At 46.6% G+C, this 21,276-nt stretch overlaps 1 protein-coding gene across 2 annotated transcripts; it reads right to left on the bottom strand.

Annotated features, from left to right (window-relative positions):
• Positions 1–263: 263 nt before the first annotated feature.
• Positions 264–14,946, bottom strand: MFSD6L (major facilitator superfamily domain containing 6 like). 2 transcript variants are annotated; one of them, XM_075903472.2, is made up of 3 exons: positions 14,818–14,946; positions 8,885–10,467; positions 264–1,391 (listed from the first exon to the last, which is right to left on the bottom strand). In XM_075903472.2, exons 2-3 carry the CDS (start codon positions 10,435–10,437, stop codon positions 1,346–1,348), a joined length of 1,599 nt encoding a protein of 532 aa, XP_075759587.2. In that variant the 5' UTR covers positions 10,438–10,467; positions 14,818–14,946; the 3' UTR covers positions 264–1,345. The 2 variants fall into 2 exon arrangements, with proteins under 2 accessions (XP_075759587.2, XP_075759586.2); XM_075903471.2 differs by lacking the exon at positions 264–1,391 and having other exon boundaries at positions 7,723–10,467.
• Between the last annotated feature and the right edge of the window lie 6,330 nt (positions 14,947–21,276).

The following is a 21,276-nucleotide window of genomic DNA, read 5'->3' as shown; positions in this document are numbered from 1 at the left end:
TCCCACCCGGAGGCTGCAGAGCTGAGTATCGGGTGGAGGGTGTCCAACACCAGCACAGTGTGGCTGAAAAGATGGATTTATTTTAAACATTACTATGCTTGAATCCAGAACATCATGAGTGAACTACACCCACACAAAAACACAGCCCTATGGCTATACTGAGAACCATTAGGAGCCAGGAGGGTTCAAAGGGCAGAAGTCATGAAAGTAAAACCAGAAACACCAAGTAACCCACAAAGAACAAAGAGAAACCGAGTCAGTCGAGGATTTTAAACAGTATTTCTGATGAATTAAAAGGTATTTATTCTGCTTGTAAACTCAGTGCAAACAGACGTTGGCAGCAAAAATATACAGCTTGCAAACGAAAGGCAGAGGATTCTGGAAATATTGATTGCAAATCCAAAGACAGCAGCAGAACCCAACATGGATGACTCAATTATTCACAGCAGTTACCATGCTGCCTTTTCCCCCTTTCAATAATCCATGATTTGCAAATACAGTATTATCACCTGTACCGTATTAACACAGTCATTTAGGGCATTAAGGAATGCAGTATGTGGTCCTTGATGAGATTGTGGAGGTATTTTAAATACATAATCTCAGGATTTTCATGAGCTGTTCAGTTCTCAGTTCATGCACCAAAAGATTGTATAAGTTGCATTATACTTTTAAACTTTCAGTCTAATCATTTATTGTTAATGAGGCAAACAATCTCTGCAGAGGCAGGAAATGGCTGTTTCCTGCATAAGTACAACACCTGTTGGTTTATTTATACTTCAATTTGTCTTTTAAATCAAGCAGCTTATTATTGTACCTCAATTACACACAGAAAATGCAAAAGAAAAAGCATCTGATTTGTGACTCAACTCATTAAATGAAGAGCATCAGATGTTTGTGAGCTCTCAATGGAAGTCACCTCAGATCTGTTTTGACTGTTCTGTATTGCAGGGAAAAATAGTAGTGTGAACTGTTTAATCAGCGGAAGAATTGAGATTTACAAGGGTACTCTCACCTTCAGGAATGTAAATCACTGTTGGCCAAAATGAGAATGTTTTAGACTTTTATGTTATGCTTTATGAAAAATACAGGATTTAATTTAGCAACAATTAAAGAGCCGCATGCCTGAGTTTATGATGCAGTTAAAGCACAAAGATCAGTTTGCTCCACAATACACATTGTCATAATCAAATAAAGCCACTCTGCAAAAGCGAACACAGAAGTGATTTCAAATGAAAAAAAAGTTACATTGAAATGTGTTGGATGTTCCTCGTGGTTAGTTGGAAGTCAAGCAGCAACAGATCAGCACATTTATGTTTCAGTCAGCATGCCCTGTGCAAATCCATTCTCAGGTATAAGATGGCAAGTCTTGTACATGTACTGCCTCCCAAGTCCTAGAATTCAAGGATAAAAGTCTCTAATGAACCCTGCTCTAAAAGGATTTTTATATTAGGCTGCATAAAACAAATTTACTTTCAGTGAAACTGAATAAAGCCCAACTATTTCTCTGTACATTGTTACATCTATTAAAAAAACAAGATGTTCATGTACAGTGTTGTCCAGTACAAAGGACATTGTCTAATTCAATAAAAGTACATTGTCCAATTCAATAAAAAATAACAGTCTCTATGATATTGGAATTGACTAGCAGCTCTTACATAAAATTAAACTGTAGGTGGGAAAACAGTAAGACAGACTGATTTAGAGCTCTTTAATAGACAGTAAGACATTTCACATAGCTTCTGGGCACACACAACAAAATACACAAGAATCAAAGCACTCAAAAATGCTTCCACGATGACACGAGGGTCATGTACTGTCAATAAACCACCACATTGTTAAACTTCTGCCTATCATCACAATCAAATATATTACTAGGTGCAATCCAAGATGGTGATGGCTACCTGCCAAAAATCAAGGTTTCTACATGCAGGTGTTACCAGTTCTGTTCAGTTTGATGAACCTGATCTATTCTTGTGGAAGAACTATAAAATACATGTTTGGCTCCCGCTGTGTTAATTCAGCTGTTTTCTATTGCTTAAACTTCACAGGGATCAACAGTAAGGAACTCTTGAACCATTGTTAACTGTACTGTATATGCAAATAAGAGCAACATGATTGGCTCAGAGGTCAATTACAGATGTTTTTGAAGTCATCCTATATTCAGTGAAACCACATATATGCAGTTCTGTTTCCTGGCTGGTTGGATCATACGACTATAATTTTCACTAGCCATTTCACATTATCTCCCCATTAGACTGCTGGGCCAGACAGAAGGGGGCAGTCTTAGACACTACAGCGAAGAGAGAGACTGTAGGAGAAGGAAGTTGGACAGATGGAGAAAGCAAACTGTTATACAGTACGGCTGTGTCTACACTGGGCCACTTATTCCGGAAAATCAGCCACTTTTCCGGAATAAGCTGCGAGCTGTCTACACTGGCCCTTGAATTTCCAGAAAAGCAACGATGCTCTACTGTACACAATCAGCCGCTATTCTGGAAAAACTATTCTGCTCCCACTCGGGCATAAGTCCTTATTCCGGAACACTGTTCCGGAAAAGGGCCAGTGTAGACAGCCCAGTAGTCTTTTCCGGAAAAAAGCCCCGATCGCGAAAATGGCGATCGGGGCTCTTTTCCGGAAAAGCAGCCTGCCAATGTAGACGCTCCTTTTCCGGAAAAACTGAAAATGGAATAGTATTCCGTTTTAAGCATTTCCGGAAATTCATGCCAGTGTAGACACAGCCTACTAGAAATCCATAGTCATAGCAGAACACATTCTAAATATTACTATGATATTAAGATTAAAGCTGTAAATGTGCCTCAATCTAGCCTCTATTTTTAGGTCATAATCGATTAGCATTTTAGGCTTTTTAAAATTCATTTACATGCATCTTTGACTTGGGACATAAAAACCAGTGTTTGCATTACAGTAATGTCCAGAGATCCCAATGGAGACTGAAGCCAGTCGGTTTAAGCATTGTACCGACACTCTTCCCCTAAACAAGGGGACACTGAATTGAGACTTCTTTATAAACATGTCTACTTGAATAAATGTGGCAATGTATACTGTATGCTGATTTCATTTTTAACAAGCTTCAAGAACTCAGAGTGAATATTGATGTCCATCTCAGTCAATATTTATCTCCTGTATTAGTTAACTACATGTTCACTTACCTGCTAAATATCTCAGAAAGTGTGTACAAAGCATCTTCAATTATGAAGCATACAGAAGGTACCATCTGGAGAATTTGCAATATTAGCAATCCAATACCAACTTTCAATCTTATTTCACACTTAAAAATGGTTAAATCTGATTTGGAGCACACCATTCACACAGCCCTCAGAACACCATATAATTGAGACACAAATTCCTTTACTGGTAGGGGAACATGGAAAGTCTTAGCAGTAGCTGGTAAAGTGCACAAGATGTCTGAAAGGCAGCATATTCCAGGATAAAAGAGAACAGATTCAAGAGAGCTCCAATTTTTAAGTTTTGGAACATGCAAATATTCCTATTTGTGATGTAATATTGCTGAAAACATCTGACATTCTTTTGAAGTTACAGCTAAATGAAATGGACTAGAAGAGATGTATTTGTTACAAACAGAGCTGGGTAAAGTGTTTATTACAAAATCTGAAATCCTTTCTAAAAACTCACCTGGCTTTATATTTCATTGCAAACTCCACAGTGAAAGAAAGCTTTGTGGAAAGGTTTGCTGATTCTAACTAATCTTTCTGGAGCATGCAGGACAAGTCTTACAATTCTGAGCCAAAAGCATGTCAAATTGACAACTTCACCTCAGTTTTGCTTTGAGATTGTACTTCTGCTGGAACCTGAAATTTTAAGGAAATCTGAGACAATGTAAACCACATGACAGAAACCAAAGGAAAAGTTTGCTGCGTGTCTCAGTTCTGATTACATTGTTTGTACAGGACACCAGTGAAAAAGCTAGCACTCTGAATGTTGTAGAAAGTCATTTTCCTAGCTCTTGGTGATTATCAAAATATTCAAATTCTGGTTATTTGAATCAGGGTTGCACTATATTCCACAGGGTTCAAAGATTAGCAAGAGTCAGCAAACTGAGAATGTTGGCCCATTCTTGCACAACCAATCTGCTGACTTGAGTGACTGAGGCCTTGCCTAGTAAAATCGATCTAATCTGCTCTTAAAACCTCACAAAACAAGGATTTAACCATCTCCCTTGGAAAGACTATTCCCGTGCTTAAAGTTACTTAACTAACCTAAATCTCCCTTACTGTAGATCAAGCCCATTACTTCCTGTCCTACCTTCAGTTGGCATGAAGAACAATTGTTCACCATCCTCTTTTATAACAACCTTTCACATATTCAAAGACTTATCAGTTCTCTCAAGCCCTTCACTCAGTTTTTTTCCCTCAAGATAAAGCATATCCAGCTTTTTAACCTTTCCCCATATATCAGGTTTTCTAAATCTTTTATCACTTTTCTTGATCTCCTCTGGATTTCAATTTGTCCACATCTTTCTTAAAATGTGATGGCCCAAACTGGATATAGTGCTTTCAGAGCGGTCTCTCTAGTGCCAAGTAGAGCACAACAAAATTATCTCTTGTACCTTATAAGACACTGCTGTTAATACTGTAAACAAAAATGAATGACAGTGCAACAGGAAAACATTTCATTAATAATTTGGGGCTTTTAGTAGGTGATCTAAGTACATGTTATTGATGAGTGTGTATTTCTAAATCCACACAGCATAGCTATTCTTCACTTATTTTAAAAGAAACTGAATGCCTGCTCTATCCAATGGCAATTTAGTTGATTAAAATTCTTGACAAGGTTTACAACTGCTAAAAGAATGCAGGGGGTATGTCAGAAGCCAATTAAAGCAAATAGAATTACAGGGGGGGAAAAAACAATTAAAAAAGTTAAGTGATGATCAAGCACAATTAAATTTTGTCCCCTGCTCTGCGGGATAGTGGGACCTGGGAATGTTGTAGAATGAGCCAGTTAAGCCTCAGAAGGGCAGGAGAATCACTTCTTATTCAGCACTCAGACCCTCACTTTTCATTGCTGGAGCTGGCAGTGCTGCAAAGATAGCAGACAGCCTCAAGAAAAGAAAGGGGCGAGGAAAAGTTTGCATCAGGGTGTTGCACAGATTTAAGTAGAATAGGTAGTTGACTTAGGATTTATCCACAACAGATATTACCCTAAGTCAGTTTCACTTCCAGATTTTTTGCATTATTAAATCTAAAAAACTCTTCACTGGACTTTACAAAGCCCAGTTTTACATTCGTCTTGGGTTTTACAAAAACTTGTTTTTACTACATTTTGAGCCTAATTTAAGTTCTCTATCTAGACATCACCACATATCAAACTGGCTAACAGTCACTGTCCCTTTAAATACTGCACTTGCAATTTCTTTATTTTACATACAGTTGGTGTCAGATACTTATTTTAAAAAGAGCTCCAGTTAAAAGGTAATTAGTGCTAAGTATTACTGATCACCACTTGCTCATGAGGTATTACAAGATAATAGGACTGAGATGCAAATTCTTTTGACACTAAAATTGCTCCCAGCTTGTTTAGTTTGAATTCCTATGAGATCATAACATTATCTTGTCCATCAGAAGGGGAAAAAAAGTAAGTTGTAGTTGTTCTTGGCACTAGTACAATTCTATATATAAAGCAATTCTAGCTGAATATACTGCAAGGCAAAATGGATCTGTGCCAACAAGTTGAAGTCAGTTTGTTGGGCTGACATTATCTGATGTGCAGATCAGTTGTTACTGATGTGTAACTAGCAATAAAATACCACTGGATACTACCCACTTTCCTTGCTGGATACTTATGTACCACCTCTTATTGAGTTAGGAAGATATTGGGTCAAACATTCATTGAGTCCAGTCCAATTTATTATTTTATTTACAACTCTTGCACAAGGTCCCATTTCTATTGCATGTTAAACGAGCCAAAATATTTAGTTTGCTTGGAGCTACTGCTCTCATAGTTTGTAAAACTTTAACCCTGAACTGGCAAACTGTATCTAAACACCCACTGGGTGCATCTAGACTAGCAAGATTTTGCACAAAAACTTGCCAGCTGTCTACACTGGCCGCTTGAATTTGCGCAAGAGCACTGACGTTCTAATGTAAGAATTCAGTGCTTCTTGTGCAAATACTTTGATGCTCCCGCTCAGGGATACGCCCTCTTGTGCAAGTATTCTTGCGCAAGAGGGCCAGTGTAGACAGGCACCTTAATTTTTTGTGCAAGAAAGCACGATGGCTAAAATGGCCATCGGAGCTTTCTTGCGCAAAAGCGCGTCTAGATTAGCACGGATGCTTTTGTGCAAAAGCACTTTTTGCGCAAAAGCATCCGTGCCAATCTAGACGCTTTTTTGCGGAAATACTTTTAACAGAAAAACTTTTCCATTAAAAGTACTTTCGCAAAATCATGCCAGTCTAGACGCAGCCACTAAGTATTAATCCCTATTCCTCTACAAGGGAGAGATGTAAACTTCTGAAAGACGAGAGAAGTACCACACTGGCACCGTGTAACTTTACTGTGAAGGGAAACAAGACTCACAGCCCACATTTTGTGAGGTCTAATACAGGAAACATCCAAATTGCGATTGCCTGAGTTGCAACCCCTTGCACTTCTGCACTTTAAAAAATAGTTGTAAGGGGCTGAAAACCCCTGACTTACATCCTTGGCCTGTATTTATGACGGCGTACAACGCCTATTGTCAATGAGGGTTCGAGTTACGACGCCCCCGACTTGCGACGCTTCCCCGGGAACCAATCGCTTTGCAAGTCAGGGGTCACCTGTATATGCCTTTTGGTGAAGTCAGCTTAATAATTTTTAGTTTTGTAGATGCCTAAGAGGAGAACTATGCTGGAATTTGCAAGCTTTTAGGATTGTAACAGGACAAATCTAGGGGACTTTGTAAAATGACTCATTTACCTGCTTTTTAGAACTTCAGATATATTTCTGTTCAAATGCAACTACTAAATAGTGTATTTTAAAAACACAGGTTACCCAAACTTAACCCAATCAAAGAGGTGTAAAAACTGCCATCTTTAACTTGCACAAAACAAAGCAGGTAGCAGCAGTCTCTTGAAAGATAGAAAAACATGGTGTTCTATCCATCTGTGTCCTTAATATGGAGATACAGTTTGTGGTTACAGCAGGGCCTGAGACTTAGGAGATCCAGGATCAGTTCCCAGCATTGTCACAAACACTGGTGTGACCTTGGGCAAGTCACCCCATCTTTCTGTGCAGATGATACTACTTTCCAACCTTACAAAGATGATTTATTAAGGTTTGTAATACTCCAGTGATAGGGACAGTATGGGTGGGATTTTCAAAAACCTGGGCCTAATTGTGCTCTCACAAGAAGCCAATGGTCTTATTGATTTCAATGGTAGCACTTTAGCCCAGTGCTAAGCACTTTTGTGATGACCACAATATAAGTACACACACAGGTCACCAGCACATATTACTGTATCTTGATCCAAATGGAGGTTACTCAGATCATGATGAGACAGGTGGTCCTCAAAACCCAAGGATGTGTTAAAGATAAGGGAAGCCACATGATGCTATGTTGAACTCAGTGAGCCAACATTTGGGGGTGTACTCCAGCCACCTCTTTTTAAAAATGACTAGAAGGAAGCTCAGTTATTTGTTAGCATTGTCTTCACAGCCATCTAGACAATTATACTACTAAGTAAATCATCATAAATACCTAGCTCTTATATAAAACCTTTTATTCACAGACCTCAAAGCCCTTTACAAAGAGGGTCAGTAACATTTACAAGCGGGGAAAACTAAGTGGCTGGAAGGAAAAGTGACTTGCCCAACGTCATCCAGCAAACCAGTGACAGAGGAAACCAAGCCTTTTGAAACCATCTGGTGGTCTACCTGCTAGACTGCACTGCCATCATAAACATGAATTATGCTGGCAGAGCTACTTAGTACAGATTAGGGATGTAACAGTATAGTATACTATCCAATATAATTTTTCACTGTCAACTAAGCCTGACAGCAAACTGATTTTGGAGATCAAAATAAAACGGTGGGGGAGGAGGTTTCCTTCATTAATGATCCTTGCTGGCTCAAGACAGTCTTGGAGGGTGGCACCTTACTGACTGTGTAAGTATTTAAAATTATTTATTAGACAAGTGCATCCACATTTTGCCCTTTAATTAAAAATGAAACTGCATTCATTTTAGCAAATGTGCACCTCAAAAGGCATTTCACATGGATTTTGGAATGATTAAGTTAAAAAAATGCTACAAATATTCACTATAAATTAATCTTAAGAAAATAAAAGATTTATCAAACATGGACTTCATACATGGCTTTCCAAGCAAATACGTACACTGTATATTCCACAGCTTAGGACTTATTAGTCATTCTGGGCATTTCTTTCCCACCTGCCTAATAATTTCACCTGTGTACTTTGAATTTGTTCTATTGCAGATTAGCTGATCAAATGTGATGAAGTTACCAATTCCTATTGAAGTTCTCATCTTTCATAGCTTTTATCAGCCAGTCCCTTTCCTTCTCCTCATCGGAGTCACTCACATCACTAGGATCTGCAGCCAGGAGACGAGAATAATTAATTTTTTTCTGCCGAGGCAATTTAGATTGGACAATCAGGAACAAGATTAACCAGAGTGCCAAACTTACAGAGCATGCTCTGTACAGAACTGCCAATCCAAAATTACTCACAACAAATCCCCCTGCAAAGCTTCCCAGGCTAGTTCCACAGCCATATGAGAGGCCCTGGAGGACGACGTGCAGAGATCTCTCTGTCCCAGGACTGGCTACATCGTCAACCAACATATTAATTGCCCACCATAAGGCACCATTACTGAAGGCACACAAAATCTGAATAGGCAGAACTGACCATGCATTCCATATGAATGAATAGTATAGAAGCTGTGCTGAAAGGCAGCTTAAACTCAGTGCAACAGTACCACTACTTGAGAGAGCTCTTAGCAGCTTGCTTTTGCAGGTATAAAGCAGAATTTCAGCAATCAGTCCAATAGCTACCGATAGACCCATGTATATTTCACTGCTGCCTTGGTCTTGCATTTGCCAGAAGAGAAAATTCTGCACAGTAGAGCCAATGACTCCTGTAAGGAAGACGGTGACAGCAGACAGAATTGTTCGGCCATCACTTCCAATAAGGTTCAGAGCTTTGACAGTTTTGTTCACATGCTCTGTTTTCTTGGAAACATGGATAGGAAGAAAGACACTGGTGAGCAACGTGAGTGTGATCAGTACAGCATAGCCATAGAAGTGTACAGAGAGACGAGAGATTTTAGCACTGAGGAAGCAGTTCAACTGATCCACAAATATGGTGACACCACAGACTCCTCCAGACGCCCCCAAATAACTCCAAATCCAAAGCTTCCCATATCTGTCAGTTGCATCAACAAAGTCAAGATATTCATAAAGGCTGTCATCAACCATCCATTCGAGAGGTGCAGCCAACAGCTCCCAAAACACAACAGCGCCTAGCACCATGAGAAAAATCTGGTGCTCACGGTCAAGAAAGTTAAAACCTTGTAAAAGCTCCAAGTCGACATCCTGAACTTTTTCCCAGCGACTTGACAGATTTTCAGAAACATAAGAAGCTCCACTAATAGGATGCTGGTTTGTTTGAAATAAAGAAAACTCAGCAGTTCCACCCACTGAAAGGTTTTTCTCGGGGTTACCATTCACATTCAGCCCAATCTCTGGAGTTTTGGTTTCCTTCTTAAACCTAGGGATTGGCGTTTCATTTGAAGTGAGTGTCTCAAGTTCTTGTATCATCTGGTTAATTACATTCACAGAAGAAGCTATCTTGCCAGAAGGCCTATTACTATAATAGTCTGCAGTTGTACCCACTTCACCAATTCCTTCATCATTCTTTTCCCATGCATCTGTAAAGGTAAACATTTCTTGGAAAGCTGAACTTATCAGTGGTTTTGCACTAGTCACCAAAACATTTGTAGATGGTCTTAGCGTTTCTGCAGACACCATTTCTTTATTGGTAACTGTACTGGGATGTACAGCACTCGGATTGTTTAGACGCAGATCAGGCACCTCTACTGCATTCGCGAAGCTGCTCGATTGCTGGCTTATATTACAATATTTGTACATGACGTCCTTGCTCAAGTGTGGGACAAGTGTAAGCAGCAAGCCTGTTCCTACTGAACACAGCAAAGATCCAGTAATGAGAACTTTTCTTTTACTGTGGCTCCTTGTAAAGTAGGAGCAGAGTGGTGCCCAGAGAGATGATATTAAATGCTTAATTCCTATGATAATACCTACTAAAGGGGCAGTTAACCCCAACTGCCGAAAGTAAAGAGTTAAAAATGGAATTACACAGGCATTTCCTGCACTGTAAAGAAAATGGAAGAGGCTGGCAACAGCCAGCGCTTTGTTAACATCCCACTGTTTATTTGTACTCATGGCTTCAGTTGCATACTTTCCGAATGGGACCTGAAAATGAATAACAAAAACAAACCCTTTTTGAGTATTTCTGAAACAACAGGTAAGATGTTAGAAGAGAAAGTCAAATATTTTACTACTTATAGCCTGGCAGTTCAAATGCCAAGCTCCAAAATGTTTACATTAAAATATTTTAAAATTAAGTTAGTTCACAAAAAGATTAGACTCATATCAAGTGGAGCTGCATCTGATGAAGTGTCTTTAAGTTACAGACATCAGGGATAACAAGTAGTCCTGTGGCACCTTAGAGACTAATAAAAATATATATATAGTATCATGAGCTTTCATGGGCAAAACCCACTTCTTCAAATCAGCTGGAAGGTGGACTGGAAATATCAGGAACCCAGAATTTATAACAGAAAAAGAAGGGACAAAAAAAAGTTACTTGTCAATTGTAGTACTTGTGCTAATGAGACTGAGTGGACTGGAAGTGTTAAATGCACAGAAGGCTAGCTTTATAATGCAACATCCGGTTAATGTTTTTGTTCAAGCCTAGGGAATGTGTGTCAAATTTGCCTATACTGGCAGTCCCCGACTTACGCGGATCCGACTTATGTCGGATCCGCACTTACGAACGGGGCTTTCTCGCCCTGGAGGTCGAGGTAGCGGATTGCTACCTGCGAGCTCCGGGGCGAGAAAGCCCCGTTCGTAAGCTGCTCCGGTGCCCCTGGTCTGCTGGAGACCGTCTCCAGCAGACCAGGGGCACCGGGCGGGTTCCCCCGCTTCTGAGCCTTTGCCAAAGCAAAGTCTCAGAAGCGCGGGGAACCGCCACTGCTGCCGCTTCAGGCGCGGTGCCTGTGGTCTGCTGGGGACTGTCCCCAGCAGACCACAGGCACCGGGACTGAAGCCGCAGCCGCGGGGGGTCCCGCGCCTCTGAGGCTTTGCCAGAGCAAAGCCTCAGAGGCGCGGCACCCCGCTGCCGCTGCGGCTCTGCTCCCGTATCCCTGGTCTGCTGGGGAGGGGGGGGGGCGTGGCTAGTGTGCCCCCCCCCCCCAGCAGACCAGGCTTTTGTTTTGGACCCTGGAGCAGAGCAGCTGGGGCGCTGCCGATTGGTCCTGCAGCGCCTTCTGGGCACTACTGGACCAACCCGGCAGCACCCCAGCTGCTCTGCCCCAGGTCCTGATTCAGCCGCTGCTGGTCAGTTTCAGCAGTGGCTGAATCAGGACACCTGGGGCAGAGCAGCTGGGGTGCTGCTGGGTTGGTCCAGTAGCGCCAAGGAGCGGTGCTACTGGAGCAACCCAGCAGCACCCCAGCTGCTCTGCCCCAGGCATCCCCAAGTCAGCCGCTGCTGAAACTGACCAGCGCTGACTACAGGAAGCCCAAGGCAGAGTTGCTCTGCCCCAGGCTTCCTGGAATCAGCTGCTGATCAGTTTCAGCAGCAGCTGACTTGGGGAAGCTTGGGGTTCTTAAATTGAATCTGTATGTAAGTCAGAACTGGCGGTCAGTTTCAGCAGCGGCTGAATCTGGACGCCAGTTCCGACTTACATACAGATTCAACTTAAGAACAAACCTACAGTCCCTATCTTGTACGTAACCCGGGGACTGCCTGTAAAGGTCAATTCTGTACTTTTTCTGTAATTGGCTTGTGAAATTCCTTTGTAGACCAATGGCTACTTTTAAATTAATTAATGAGTGGGAGGGGCAGGATTTCCTCTTCCTCTGCATGGCTCTTGGGGGAAGATCAGACTCAGCTCTGGGTACCTCTCCCCACACCAGGCCAGTTCCCAGGGCAATGCAGAAGTGAGGGTGGCAATCCCATGACTCTCTACTCCAACACATAAATATACAAGAGCTTTGGACATCCTGCAGCCCACTTTTCAGTCAGGAACCCTATGGTTACAGACCATCGAATTTCAGATGTAAACATCTGAAATTAAGTTTACTAAGCTATGACTATAAAACAGACCAAAATGAACCATGAATTGTGGTAGTGCCCTAGAAATAGACATTGATGGACCTGTCCTCCATTAAATTACCTAATTCTTTTTGGCCTTCATATTCTCCCCTGGCAATGAGTTTCACTGGTTGATTGTGTATTGTGTGAAGTAGTAATTGATTTTGTGAGTTAGTTGATTTTAATTTCATTCCTGCTTTGTGTGATATGTGAAGGAGTAAACAACACATCCTTATTCACTTTCTCCACACCATTCATGATTTTATAAACTTCTATCATCCCCCTCTTAGTTGTCTCTTTTACAAGCTGAAAGTCCTAGTTTTTTTTAATCACTCCTTATATAGACGCTGCTCCATACTCTTAAATCATTTTTGTTGCCCTTCTCTATACCATTTCCAATTCTATCAAAACAATTGGTAACAACACAATACATAATAAAGCTCAGGTATTCTCCCCATTCTTCAGTTTACAGTAACAAAGCTAAAAGACACTTAAGAAATGCTGTCCCCATATCTTATTATTTGTGATCTAGCCAGTTTTGCAGCTCCTCTTTTGAAAAGCTCCACTAATGGCGCTTTGCATCAATGAGGAGGAAAATCATCTCAGTTTCATTGTATTTTGTGCCAAATCTAAGCACTTTTCAAACTATTTAGTTATGCTACCCAGAGCTCCACATAAATTCTGCAATTTCCTTTAACAAATCCGCACTGCACACCGACTTGAATTTTCCTAAAAAAGGAGATTCAACAACATTTTTCTGTAGTTTTGCTAGAAATTAAATGCATCGGGAAATGTTTTAAATTCTCCACAGCCAGCAGCTGGCAGGGCAGAATGATACTATGGAAAGAGGCAAACTTGGATTTCTGAGTCCAGAGGATTATTAACATTAGTATTTACTATTTGTTTAGAAGTGGTAGTTCTCAAGGAAAAATGGTAAAAGAACTGCGCACCACCTCCATTCTGATAAATGATAAGAACGCATGTGACTACGCAACTTACACACTATTTCTATGGTGGTGAGAGCAGGAAGCAGAGTGTTTGTGTGTGTGATAGAGATCTAGGGTTTGAATCTGGTCACGCTTACTTCACTGTGAATCAAAAATAATTCCCTTAACTAACAAGTTATACAGGTGCATGACCGAGAGACCAGACTAGCTGTACTCCAGAATAAGGATGTTAAGTATCAGGAGGTATTTGCACTGACTATTCCATTAGTCAATAGGGCAGCGCTGCCCCTTTGAAACTCTGCCACAGCATTGCAAAGGGGCAGTGCCGCACTGCTGATCCCAGCGCCCGGCTCCATGTGGCGCTGCCCCTTTGAAGTGCCCCCCTTGGACAGAGGCAGCGGGGGTGAACTAGTTCTTAGCATCCCTACTCCAGAGCCTGGGGAGCAGGAGGCTAGTGCAGGGATGGGGAACCGCCAGCCCCCAAGGCTCAGCGCTCCCCCCCCCGGCACGGGGAACTGCCTGGGGCTCAAGCCCTGCGCCCCTCCCCGAGCCCCCCACAGGGCTGGACCATCAGCACCCCCCCACGAACCCCCCCCACAGGGCTGGACCATCAGCACCCCCCCACGAACCCCCCCCACAGGGCTGGACCATCAGCACCCCCCCACGAGCCCCCCCACAGGGCTGGACCATCAGCACCCCCCCCACGAACCCCCCCCACAGGGCTGGACCATCAGCACCCCCCCACGAACCCCCCCCACAGGGCTGGACCATCAGCACCCCCCCACGAACCCCCCCCACAGGGCTGGACCATCAGCACCCCCCCACGAACCCTCCCCCACAGGGCTGGACCATCAGCACCCCCCCACGAACCCTCCCCCACAGGGCTGGACCATCAGCACCCCCCCACGAACCGCCCCCACAGGGCTGGACCATCAGCACCCCCCCACGAACCCCCCCCACAGGGCTGGACCATCAGCACCCCCCCACCAACCCTCCCCCACAGGGCTGGACCATCAGCACCCCCCCACGAACCCCCCCCACAGGGCTGGACCATCAGCACCCCCCCACCAACCCTCCCCCACAGGGCTGGACCATCAGCACCCCCCCACGAACCGCCCCCACAGGGCTGGACCATCAGCACCCCCCCACCAACCCTCCCCCACAGGGCTGGACCATCAGCACCCCCCCACGAACCGCCCCCACAGGGCTGGACCATCAGCTCCCCCCCCCCCCCCGCTCACCCCCCCAACTCCTGCACCTGCCTTATGCCCCGCCCCCAGAGCGCGGGCGGGCCCATTGAGCCGCTCGCCCCCCCCCCCAGCTCTGGCGCGCGAGGGGGGGGCCGGGGGCCGCCTCAGGGCGGGGTTCGGGGTTTTTCCGGCCGACGGCTCCAGAGCGCGGGATCGGGACCCCGGCGCGTGGCCAGGGCGGGCCGCACGGAGCCGGGCGGGGGGGCCCGAGAGCGGCCCCCCCGCCCCGGGCGCCCCCTCCCGCCCGTACCTGAGGGCCGCGGGCAGCTCCTCGCGCTGTGCCGAGCGGGACCGCCTGGCCACGCCCTGCACACGCGCCACCTGCACCTGCGGGGGGCGGGGCCTCGCTCGCGCCCCTCCCCACACCTACTCCGGGGCCTCGGGGGGGCGGGGCCGGCGCTGCTGCTAGGAGACGGCCAGCGACCAGCGAGCGGCGTCCGCCCGCGGGCTAGAGCGGCCCGCAGCCTGGGGCAGGGAGCCCGCCGCCCCTCCCCCACATCCTTCCCCTCTGGTGCACACCGCCCCTCCCCCCTCAAACTGCAGGGCCCCACATGCCCCTCCCCCCTGGCCGAGAGGGCGGTGCTGGCCCTCGTGTAGCACCACGTGCCGGGGTGGCGGGAAGTGGCGCCGCCTGCCGCTTCCTGGACCCCTTTGTGAGGGGCCCTGTCACCCTTTGCACATCCCAGGGCATTTCTGGACATGGGGGGGGGGGCGATGCTTAGCATCACCAGAGCTGCATTTCTGGACATGGGGGGGGGCGATGCTTAGCATCACCAGAGCTGCATTTCTGGACATGGGGGGGGGCGATGCTTAGCATCACTAGCGCTGCATTTCTGCACATGGGGGGGGGGGGCGATGCTTAGCATCACCAGAGCTGCATTTCTGGACATGGGGGGGGGCGATGCTTAGCATCACCAGAGCTGCATTTCTGGACATGGGGGGGGGCGATGCTTAGCATCACCAGAGCTGCATTTCTGGACATGGGGGGGGGCGATGCTTAGCATCACTAGCGCTGCATTTCTGCACATGGGGGGGGGGGGGGCGATGCTTAGCATCACTAGCGCTGCATTTCTGCACATGGGGGGGGGGGGCGATGCTTAGCATCACCAGAGCTGCATTTCTGGACATGGGGGGGGGCGATGCTTAGCATCACCAGAGCTGCATTTCTGGACAGGGGGGGGCGATGCTTAGCATCACTAGCGCTGCATTTCTGGACATGGGGGGGCGATGCTTAGCATCACCAGAGCTGCATTTCTGGACATGGGGGGGGCGATGCTTAGCATCACTAGCGCTGCATTTCTGGACATGGGGGGGCGATGCTTAGCATCACTAGCGCTGCATTTCTGGACATGGGGGGGCGATGCTTAGCATCACTAGCGCTGCATTTCTGGACATGGGGGGGCGATGCTTAGCATCACTAGCGCTGCATTTCTGGACATGGGGGGGGGGCGATGCTTAGCATCACCAGAGCTGCATTTCTGGACATGGGGGGGGCGATGCTTAGCATCACTAGCGCTGCATTTCTGGACATGGGGGGGGCGATGCTTAGCATCACCAGAGCTGCATTTCTGGACATGGGGGGGCGATGCTTAGCATCACTAGCGCTGCATTTCTGGACATGGGGGGGCGATGCTTAGCATCACTAGCGCTGCATTTCTGGACATGGGGGGGCGATGCTTAGCATCACTAGCGCTGCATTTCTGGACATGGGGGGGCGATGCTTAGCATCACTAGCGCTGCATTTCTGGACATGGGGGGGCGATGCTTAGCATCACTAGCGCTGCATTTCTGGACATGGGGGGGGGCGATGCTTAGCATCACCAGAGCTGCATTTCTGGACATGGGGGGGGCGATGCTTAGCATCACTAGCGCTGCATTTCTGGACATGGGGGGGCGATGCTTAGCATCACTAGCGCTGCATTTCTGGACATGGGGGGGCGATGCTTAGCATCACTAGCGCTGCATTTCTGGACATGGGGGGGCGATGCTTAGCATCACTAGCGCTGCATTTCTGGACATGGGGGGGCGATGCTTAGCATCACTAGCGCTGCATTTCTGGACATGGGGGGGGGCGATGCTTAGCATCACCAGAGCTGCATTTCTGGACATGGGGGGGGCGATGCTTAGCATCACTAGCGCTGCATTTCTGGACATGGGGGGGCGATGCTTAGCATCACTAGCGCTGCATTTCTGGACATGGGGGGGGGCGATGCTTAGCATCACCAGAGCTGCATTTCTGGACATGGGGGGGGCGATGCTTAGCATCACCAGAGCTGCATTTCTGGACATGGGGGGGGCGATGCTTAGCATCACTAGCGCTGCATTTCTGGACATGGGGGGGCGATGCTTAGCATCACTAGCGCTGCATTTCTGGGTGGCTCTCGCCTTAAGCAGCTTCCATGCCTGAGTCAGTGGGTAGGCAGGTGCACTAACCTGGAAGAGGCCAAGACCACCCGTGTCCAGACAACGATCATCCATCAGCAGCTTTGCTGGACGGGTCAAGTCGTTTAGATGCCAAACCGTAGCCTCTCAAAACAGGCCCTGTTTTCTCAGCTGAAAGAAGGGCACGTAACGTGGGAGGACAATGGAAGCATTATAAGGACTTGCTGAAGGATAACTTAAAGAAGTGCAGCATTGCCGTTGACACTTGGGAGATTCTCGCCCAGCATTGCTCAAAATGGAAGACGTCCTGTGCAATGGCTCCCTGCATTTTGAATTTGCCCACCAACAAGCTGAGGAGGAGAAGAGATGCAGGAGGAAGGGGAGACTGGCTAATAGTCATGGTGAACAGTCTCCAGCTGTACCTGGAAACATCTGTCCTCACTGTAACAAAACTGGTGGTTCAAGGATTGCCCTTATCAGCCACCTGAAGGGCCACAACTTCCATGGAAGATGATCATACTGGGCAATGAGTAGTTGCCATCATGAGATGCCTAGGTCACACTGAAAGTCAATAGGCTCCTAAAATATTTTTGAAATTGAGAATTAGGCTTCTAAGTCACTTAAGCACTTTTGAAAATGTTACCTGTTAGCTTTATGTATCCAGCCTCTATTCTCAGCCAAGTCTGCTCAGTTTGACCCTTTAACACATTCCCAGACTTCTTCCTTCCTTGGCCAGTCTCTAGGCCCGTGATCACCAACCCATTGATCGTGATCGACTGGTCGATCGCGAGGCCTTGACCAGTCGATCGTGAGGTGTTCCGGGCCCCCCAAGTTCCCCCCAACCTCAAGAAGCCCCACTTCCTACCTCCAGCGACATTGGAGGTAGTGGCAGCTTCCCGCAGGGTAGACAGAAGTCATGCAGCTGCGCATCACTTCTGGGGGTTCCGGAAATGCACTGGCTGCTTCCTTGCCCCAGGTCTGTGGCTTGCCAGGAACTTACCAGGGTAGTCCCCAGAGGCATGCGCTGGGACTTCCATTCTCCGCGGGAGGGGAAGTTGGGACCGGAGGGGGCATGTGACGGGAGCTTCCCTTCTCCGTGGGAGGCTCATGCCGGCCCCGGAGGAGGTGCGCATCAGGACTTCTTCCTCCATGGGTGTCGGCCCCAGAGGGGGCGCACGACGGTGGCTTCCCTGCTCTGTGGGAGGTGCGTGCCTGCCCCAGAGGAGGTGTGTGACAGGGCTTCCCTCCTCTGGGGGTGGGGCGGGGCGGATGGCAGAGTCCCGTGAGGAGGCGGGTGCAGGGGACTCTCTCCCCCCATTGGCATCCTGTCCCCTGTCACAGAACTCTGTCCCCCCTGGCACCCTGTCCCCTGCTGCAGAACCTTGTCCCATGCCCTCCCAGCACCCTGTTCCCTGCCCCCAGCCACAGAACTCTGTCCCCACTGGCACCCTGTCCCCCGCCACGGAACCCTGCCCCCACTGGCATCCTGTCCTCTGCCCCAGCACCCACTAGCACCCTTCCCCAGTACCATGTCCCCTGCCCCCACCAGCACAGTTGGGGCCACATTAGTGAGGCTTGGAGCAGGGGAAGTTGGAGGAGGGTGTTTTTTTTTTTGCATCTCACTTGTGTGCCCCCAACTGACTTTTCTGTGGGTCAGTGACCCCTGACTCAAAACAGGTTCCCTGCCCTTCTCATAAATAAAGGCAATGCAGAAACTTTTTGTGTTTGACATAGTATTTTATTTAAAAATGAAGCCTGGCCAACAAACCCCCAATTGGGGCCAAGCCCCCATCTGGCCACAGCTTCGTAATACTCCTGCACACACCCCCAGACCCTACATCTGAGCCTATCAGACACTGGAACCCCCTGCCCTGAGCCCCTCACATACCCCAACCCAAATGTCTGCACCCTCACATTCACAAGCCTGTGGCTTGCTTAGCCTTACCCTAACCCTAAACCCAACCCTCCATCTGATCTCAACACTGGAGTCCCCTCCCCGAGCCAGCGTCCTCTTCTCCACCTCCTCCTGCATCCAGATTTCCTCTCAGAGCTTGCACACCTCACCCCTTCCCACACCCAAGTTCCTCATTCCCACCCCAGAGCCTACACATCCTGTCTCAACCCAGCGAGGGTAAGGCTAGACTGCAGGAGTTTTTCAGGATTCCAGAGATATCCCAGAAAAACTCTTCTGCATCCAGGGATGCGTTTGTTCTTCTGTTTTTTTTAAACATGCTTTTTCGGTAACCCCCCTATTCCTCTTTTCACGAGGAATAAGGGGGCTTTCAAAAGAAGGGTTTTTTGACATTTAGTTCAGTCTAGACAGGCCAAATGTTGGAAAAACCTCTTTCTACAGAAGAATTGGGGATAAAAAGCAGCGGTATAAAGGTTGGGGATAGCAAGTGATGGAGAGGAGGAGATTAGAGAGGGCAGGGCGGGGCTTCAAGGAAGGGGCGGGGCTTCAAAGAAGGGGTGGGGTCTTGGGGGAAGGATGGGGCTGTAGATCTTGGCTTGTTCTGTCATTTAAAAAGTGATCTTGGGTGTAAAAGGGTTGGAGACCACTGCTCTAGGCCCTTTCCTGCAGCCCATTTTCAGGTCTGATAGCAATCAAACACTTTCCAGGGCCTTCCTCATGGAGATCTAGTACCCGCCCTTTGATCTGAGGTATCTCTTGCTGCACTTCTGTGATCTATCCCAAGTTCTTCTAGGACAGTGGTTCTTAACCTCCTTGGCACGATTACCCCTTAAGCTTAACCAATAAACCAAAATTACCCCTTCTTTTTTAAATGGCAATAGACAAAAAGAAAATTACCATTAATCATTTGTATTGTATTTTTTCGCATACATTATGTTGAACAAAACTGAACACCTATTGTATGTTACATTTATTGCTCCCTAAAATTTGCCAAATTAACCCTCAAGGAGTAATTACTCCCAGGTTAAGAACCACTGTTTATTAGCAGAGTTCTCTTAGGAGAGGATGTTGTGGCCAAGTAGTCTCTTCTCCTGGGCTCCTTTCCTCCTTCTTCCAAGAACCCCAGTCCTTTATGTCAGTGAGACCCACTGGGTCCAGCCTTAGCTGAGCCTGGCACACCTTGTAGTTGCCAGCAGATGCCGTAACAGAGCTCTTCAGTGCCTATGAACTCTTTCAATGTCTGTGTGTGGGGTATTTGCCCCAGTAAACAATACCAGCCCTCTCTTGGCTCTTAAATTCTGGGCATTTCCATTAAAATCTCCAAGCAAAGAGAAAACTCTTGGGGTCTTCTGCGTTCTTGCTTCTAAATACTGGAGCCCAGAGACCTCTGTTACTCCTCAGAGGGCTAACTGCTTGGTAGTGGATTCCATGCCCTAATGCTGGGTATACAGTCTCAGAGCAGGAGCAGCAGAGGAAAGACATGAAGGACAACGCTTACTTGGTTACTTGATAAGTAACCTCTTTCTAGGCAGACCATCTCCCCGTGTACGCGCTCGCGCGCACACACACACACACACACACACACACAGTGGCAATTGGCACCCATTTGATTTTTTAATATCATTTAATCAAGTAAAAAGATTGCACATTCCAATATATATAATCTATTACATCTATACAAATAATTTATAATTTATCTACATCATATACAACTATACATAATTAATACCTATAAACATCAGTACAGATTCAAAGCTACTGTACAGCTTTCTGGTTTTAGCTGGAGTGCCATGTGAGGTGAACCTATGGTTAAATCCCCAAGCAGAAGGACATGTGAGGAGCTGTTTGTCAGTCTCTCCAGTTACTGCCCTAGGGTATGTCTACACTACCCCGCTAGTTCGAACTAGGAGGTAGTGTAGACATACCCCTATATAGCAGCTCACAGGAAGAGAAGTATTGGCTTCATCCAGGCATTTCTTGACCTCCTTTTCCATCATTACTAGTGGGGTCTCCCAGGACCAAATTCATCTCTGCCTCATAAGCTTTTGCTTTTGCTCTTGCTTGTCAATTATTTACAATAAGCCATGAGTACACAGAGGTTAAGGATAACGCTGGTCATGCTGAAGAAATGAAAGCCCTGTTCGGAAAGCTTCTGGCTTTGTTTCTCTTGTATCTCCCGTGGGCTCCAGGGGCTGAGCTCAGCTGAACTTGGAATGAGATGGCTAAATATCCTAGCATAACAAAGTCATCATTTCCTTTGGGGGCTCTGATGAGATCCCAACACAAGAAAGCACAATGCTGTAGGAGTTAGGCAAATTCCCTAGACTGAGCTTTTGGATTATCTTTGCAATCTCTGTGATTATGATCCAGCAAGAGGGCTTGGCCTGTTTCCCATCATGCTGGAGTTATTTCCTT

The sequence above is a fragment of the Pelodiscus sinensis genome, chromosome 20 (genome assembly GCF_052426305.1).
Source record: "Pelodiscus sinensis isolate ZL-2025 chromosome 20, ASM5242630v1, whole genome shotgun sequence".
NCBI classification, from domain to species: Eukaryota; Metazoa; Chordata; order Testudines; family Trionychidae; genus Pelodiscus; species Pelodiscus sinensis.
This window is presented reverse-complemented; position numbering and strand designations above follow the sequence as displayed.

Coding starts and splice junctions, on each gene's coding strand:
- MFSD6L (XM_075903471.2), bottom strand. CDS start 10,437: ATGAGTACAAATAAACAGTGGGATGTTAACAAAGCGCTGGCTGTTGCC.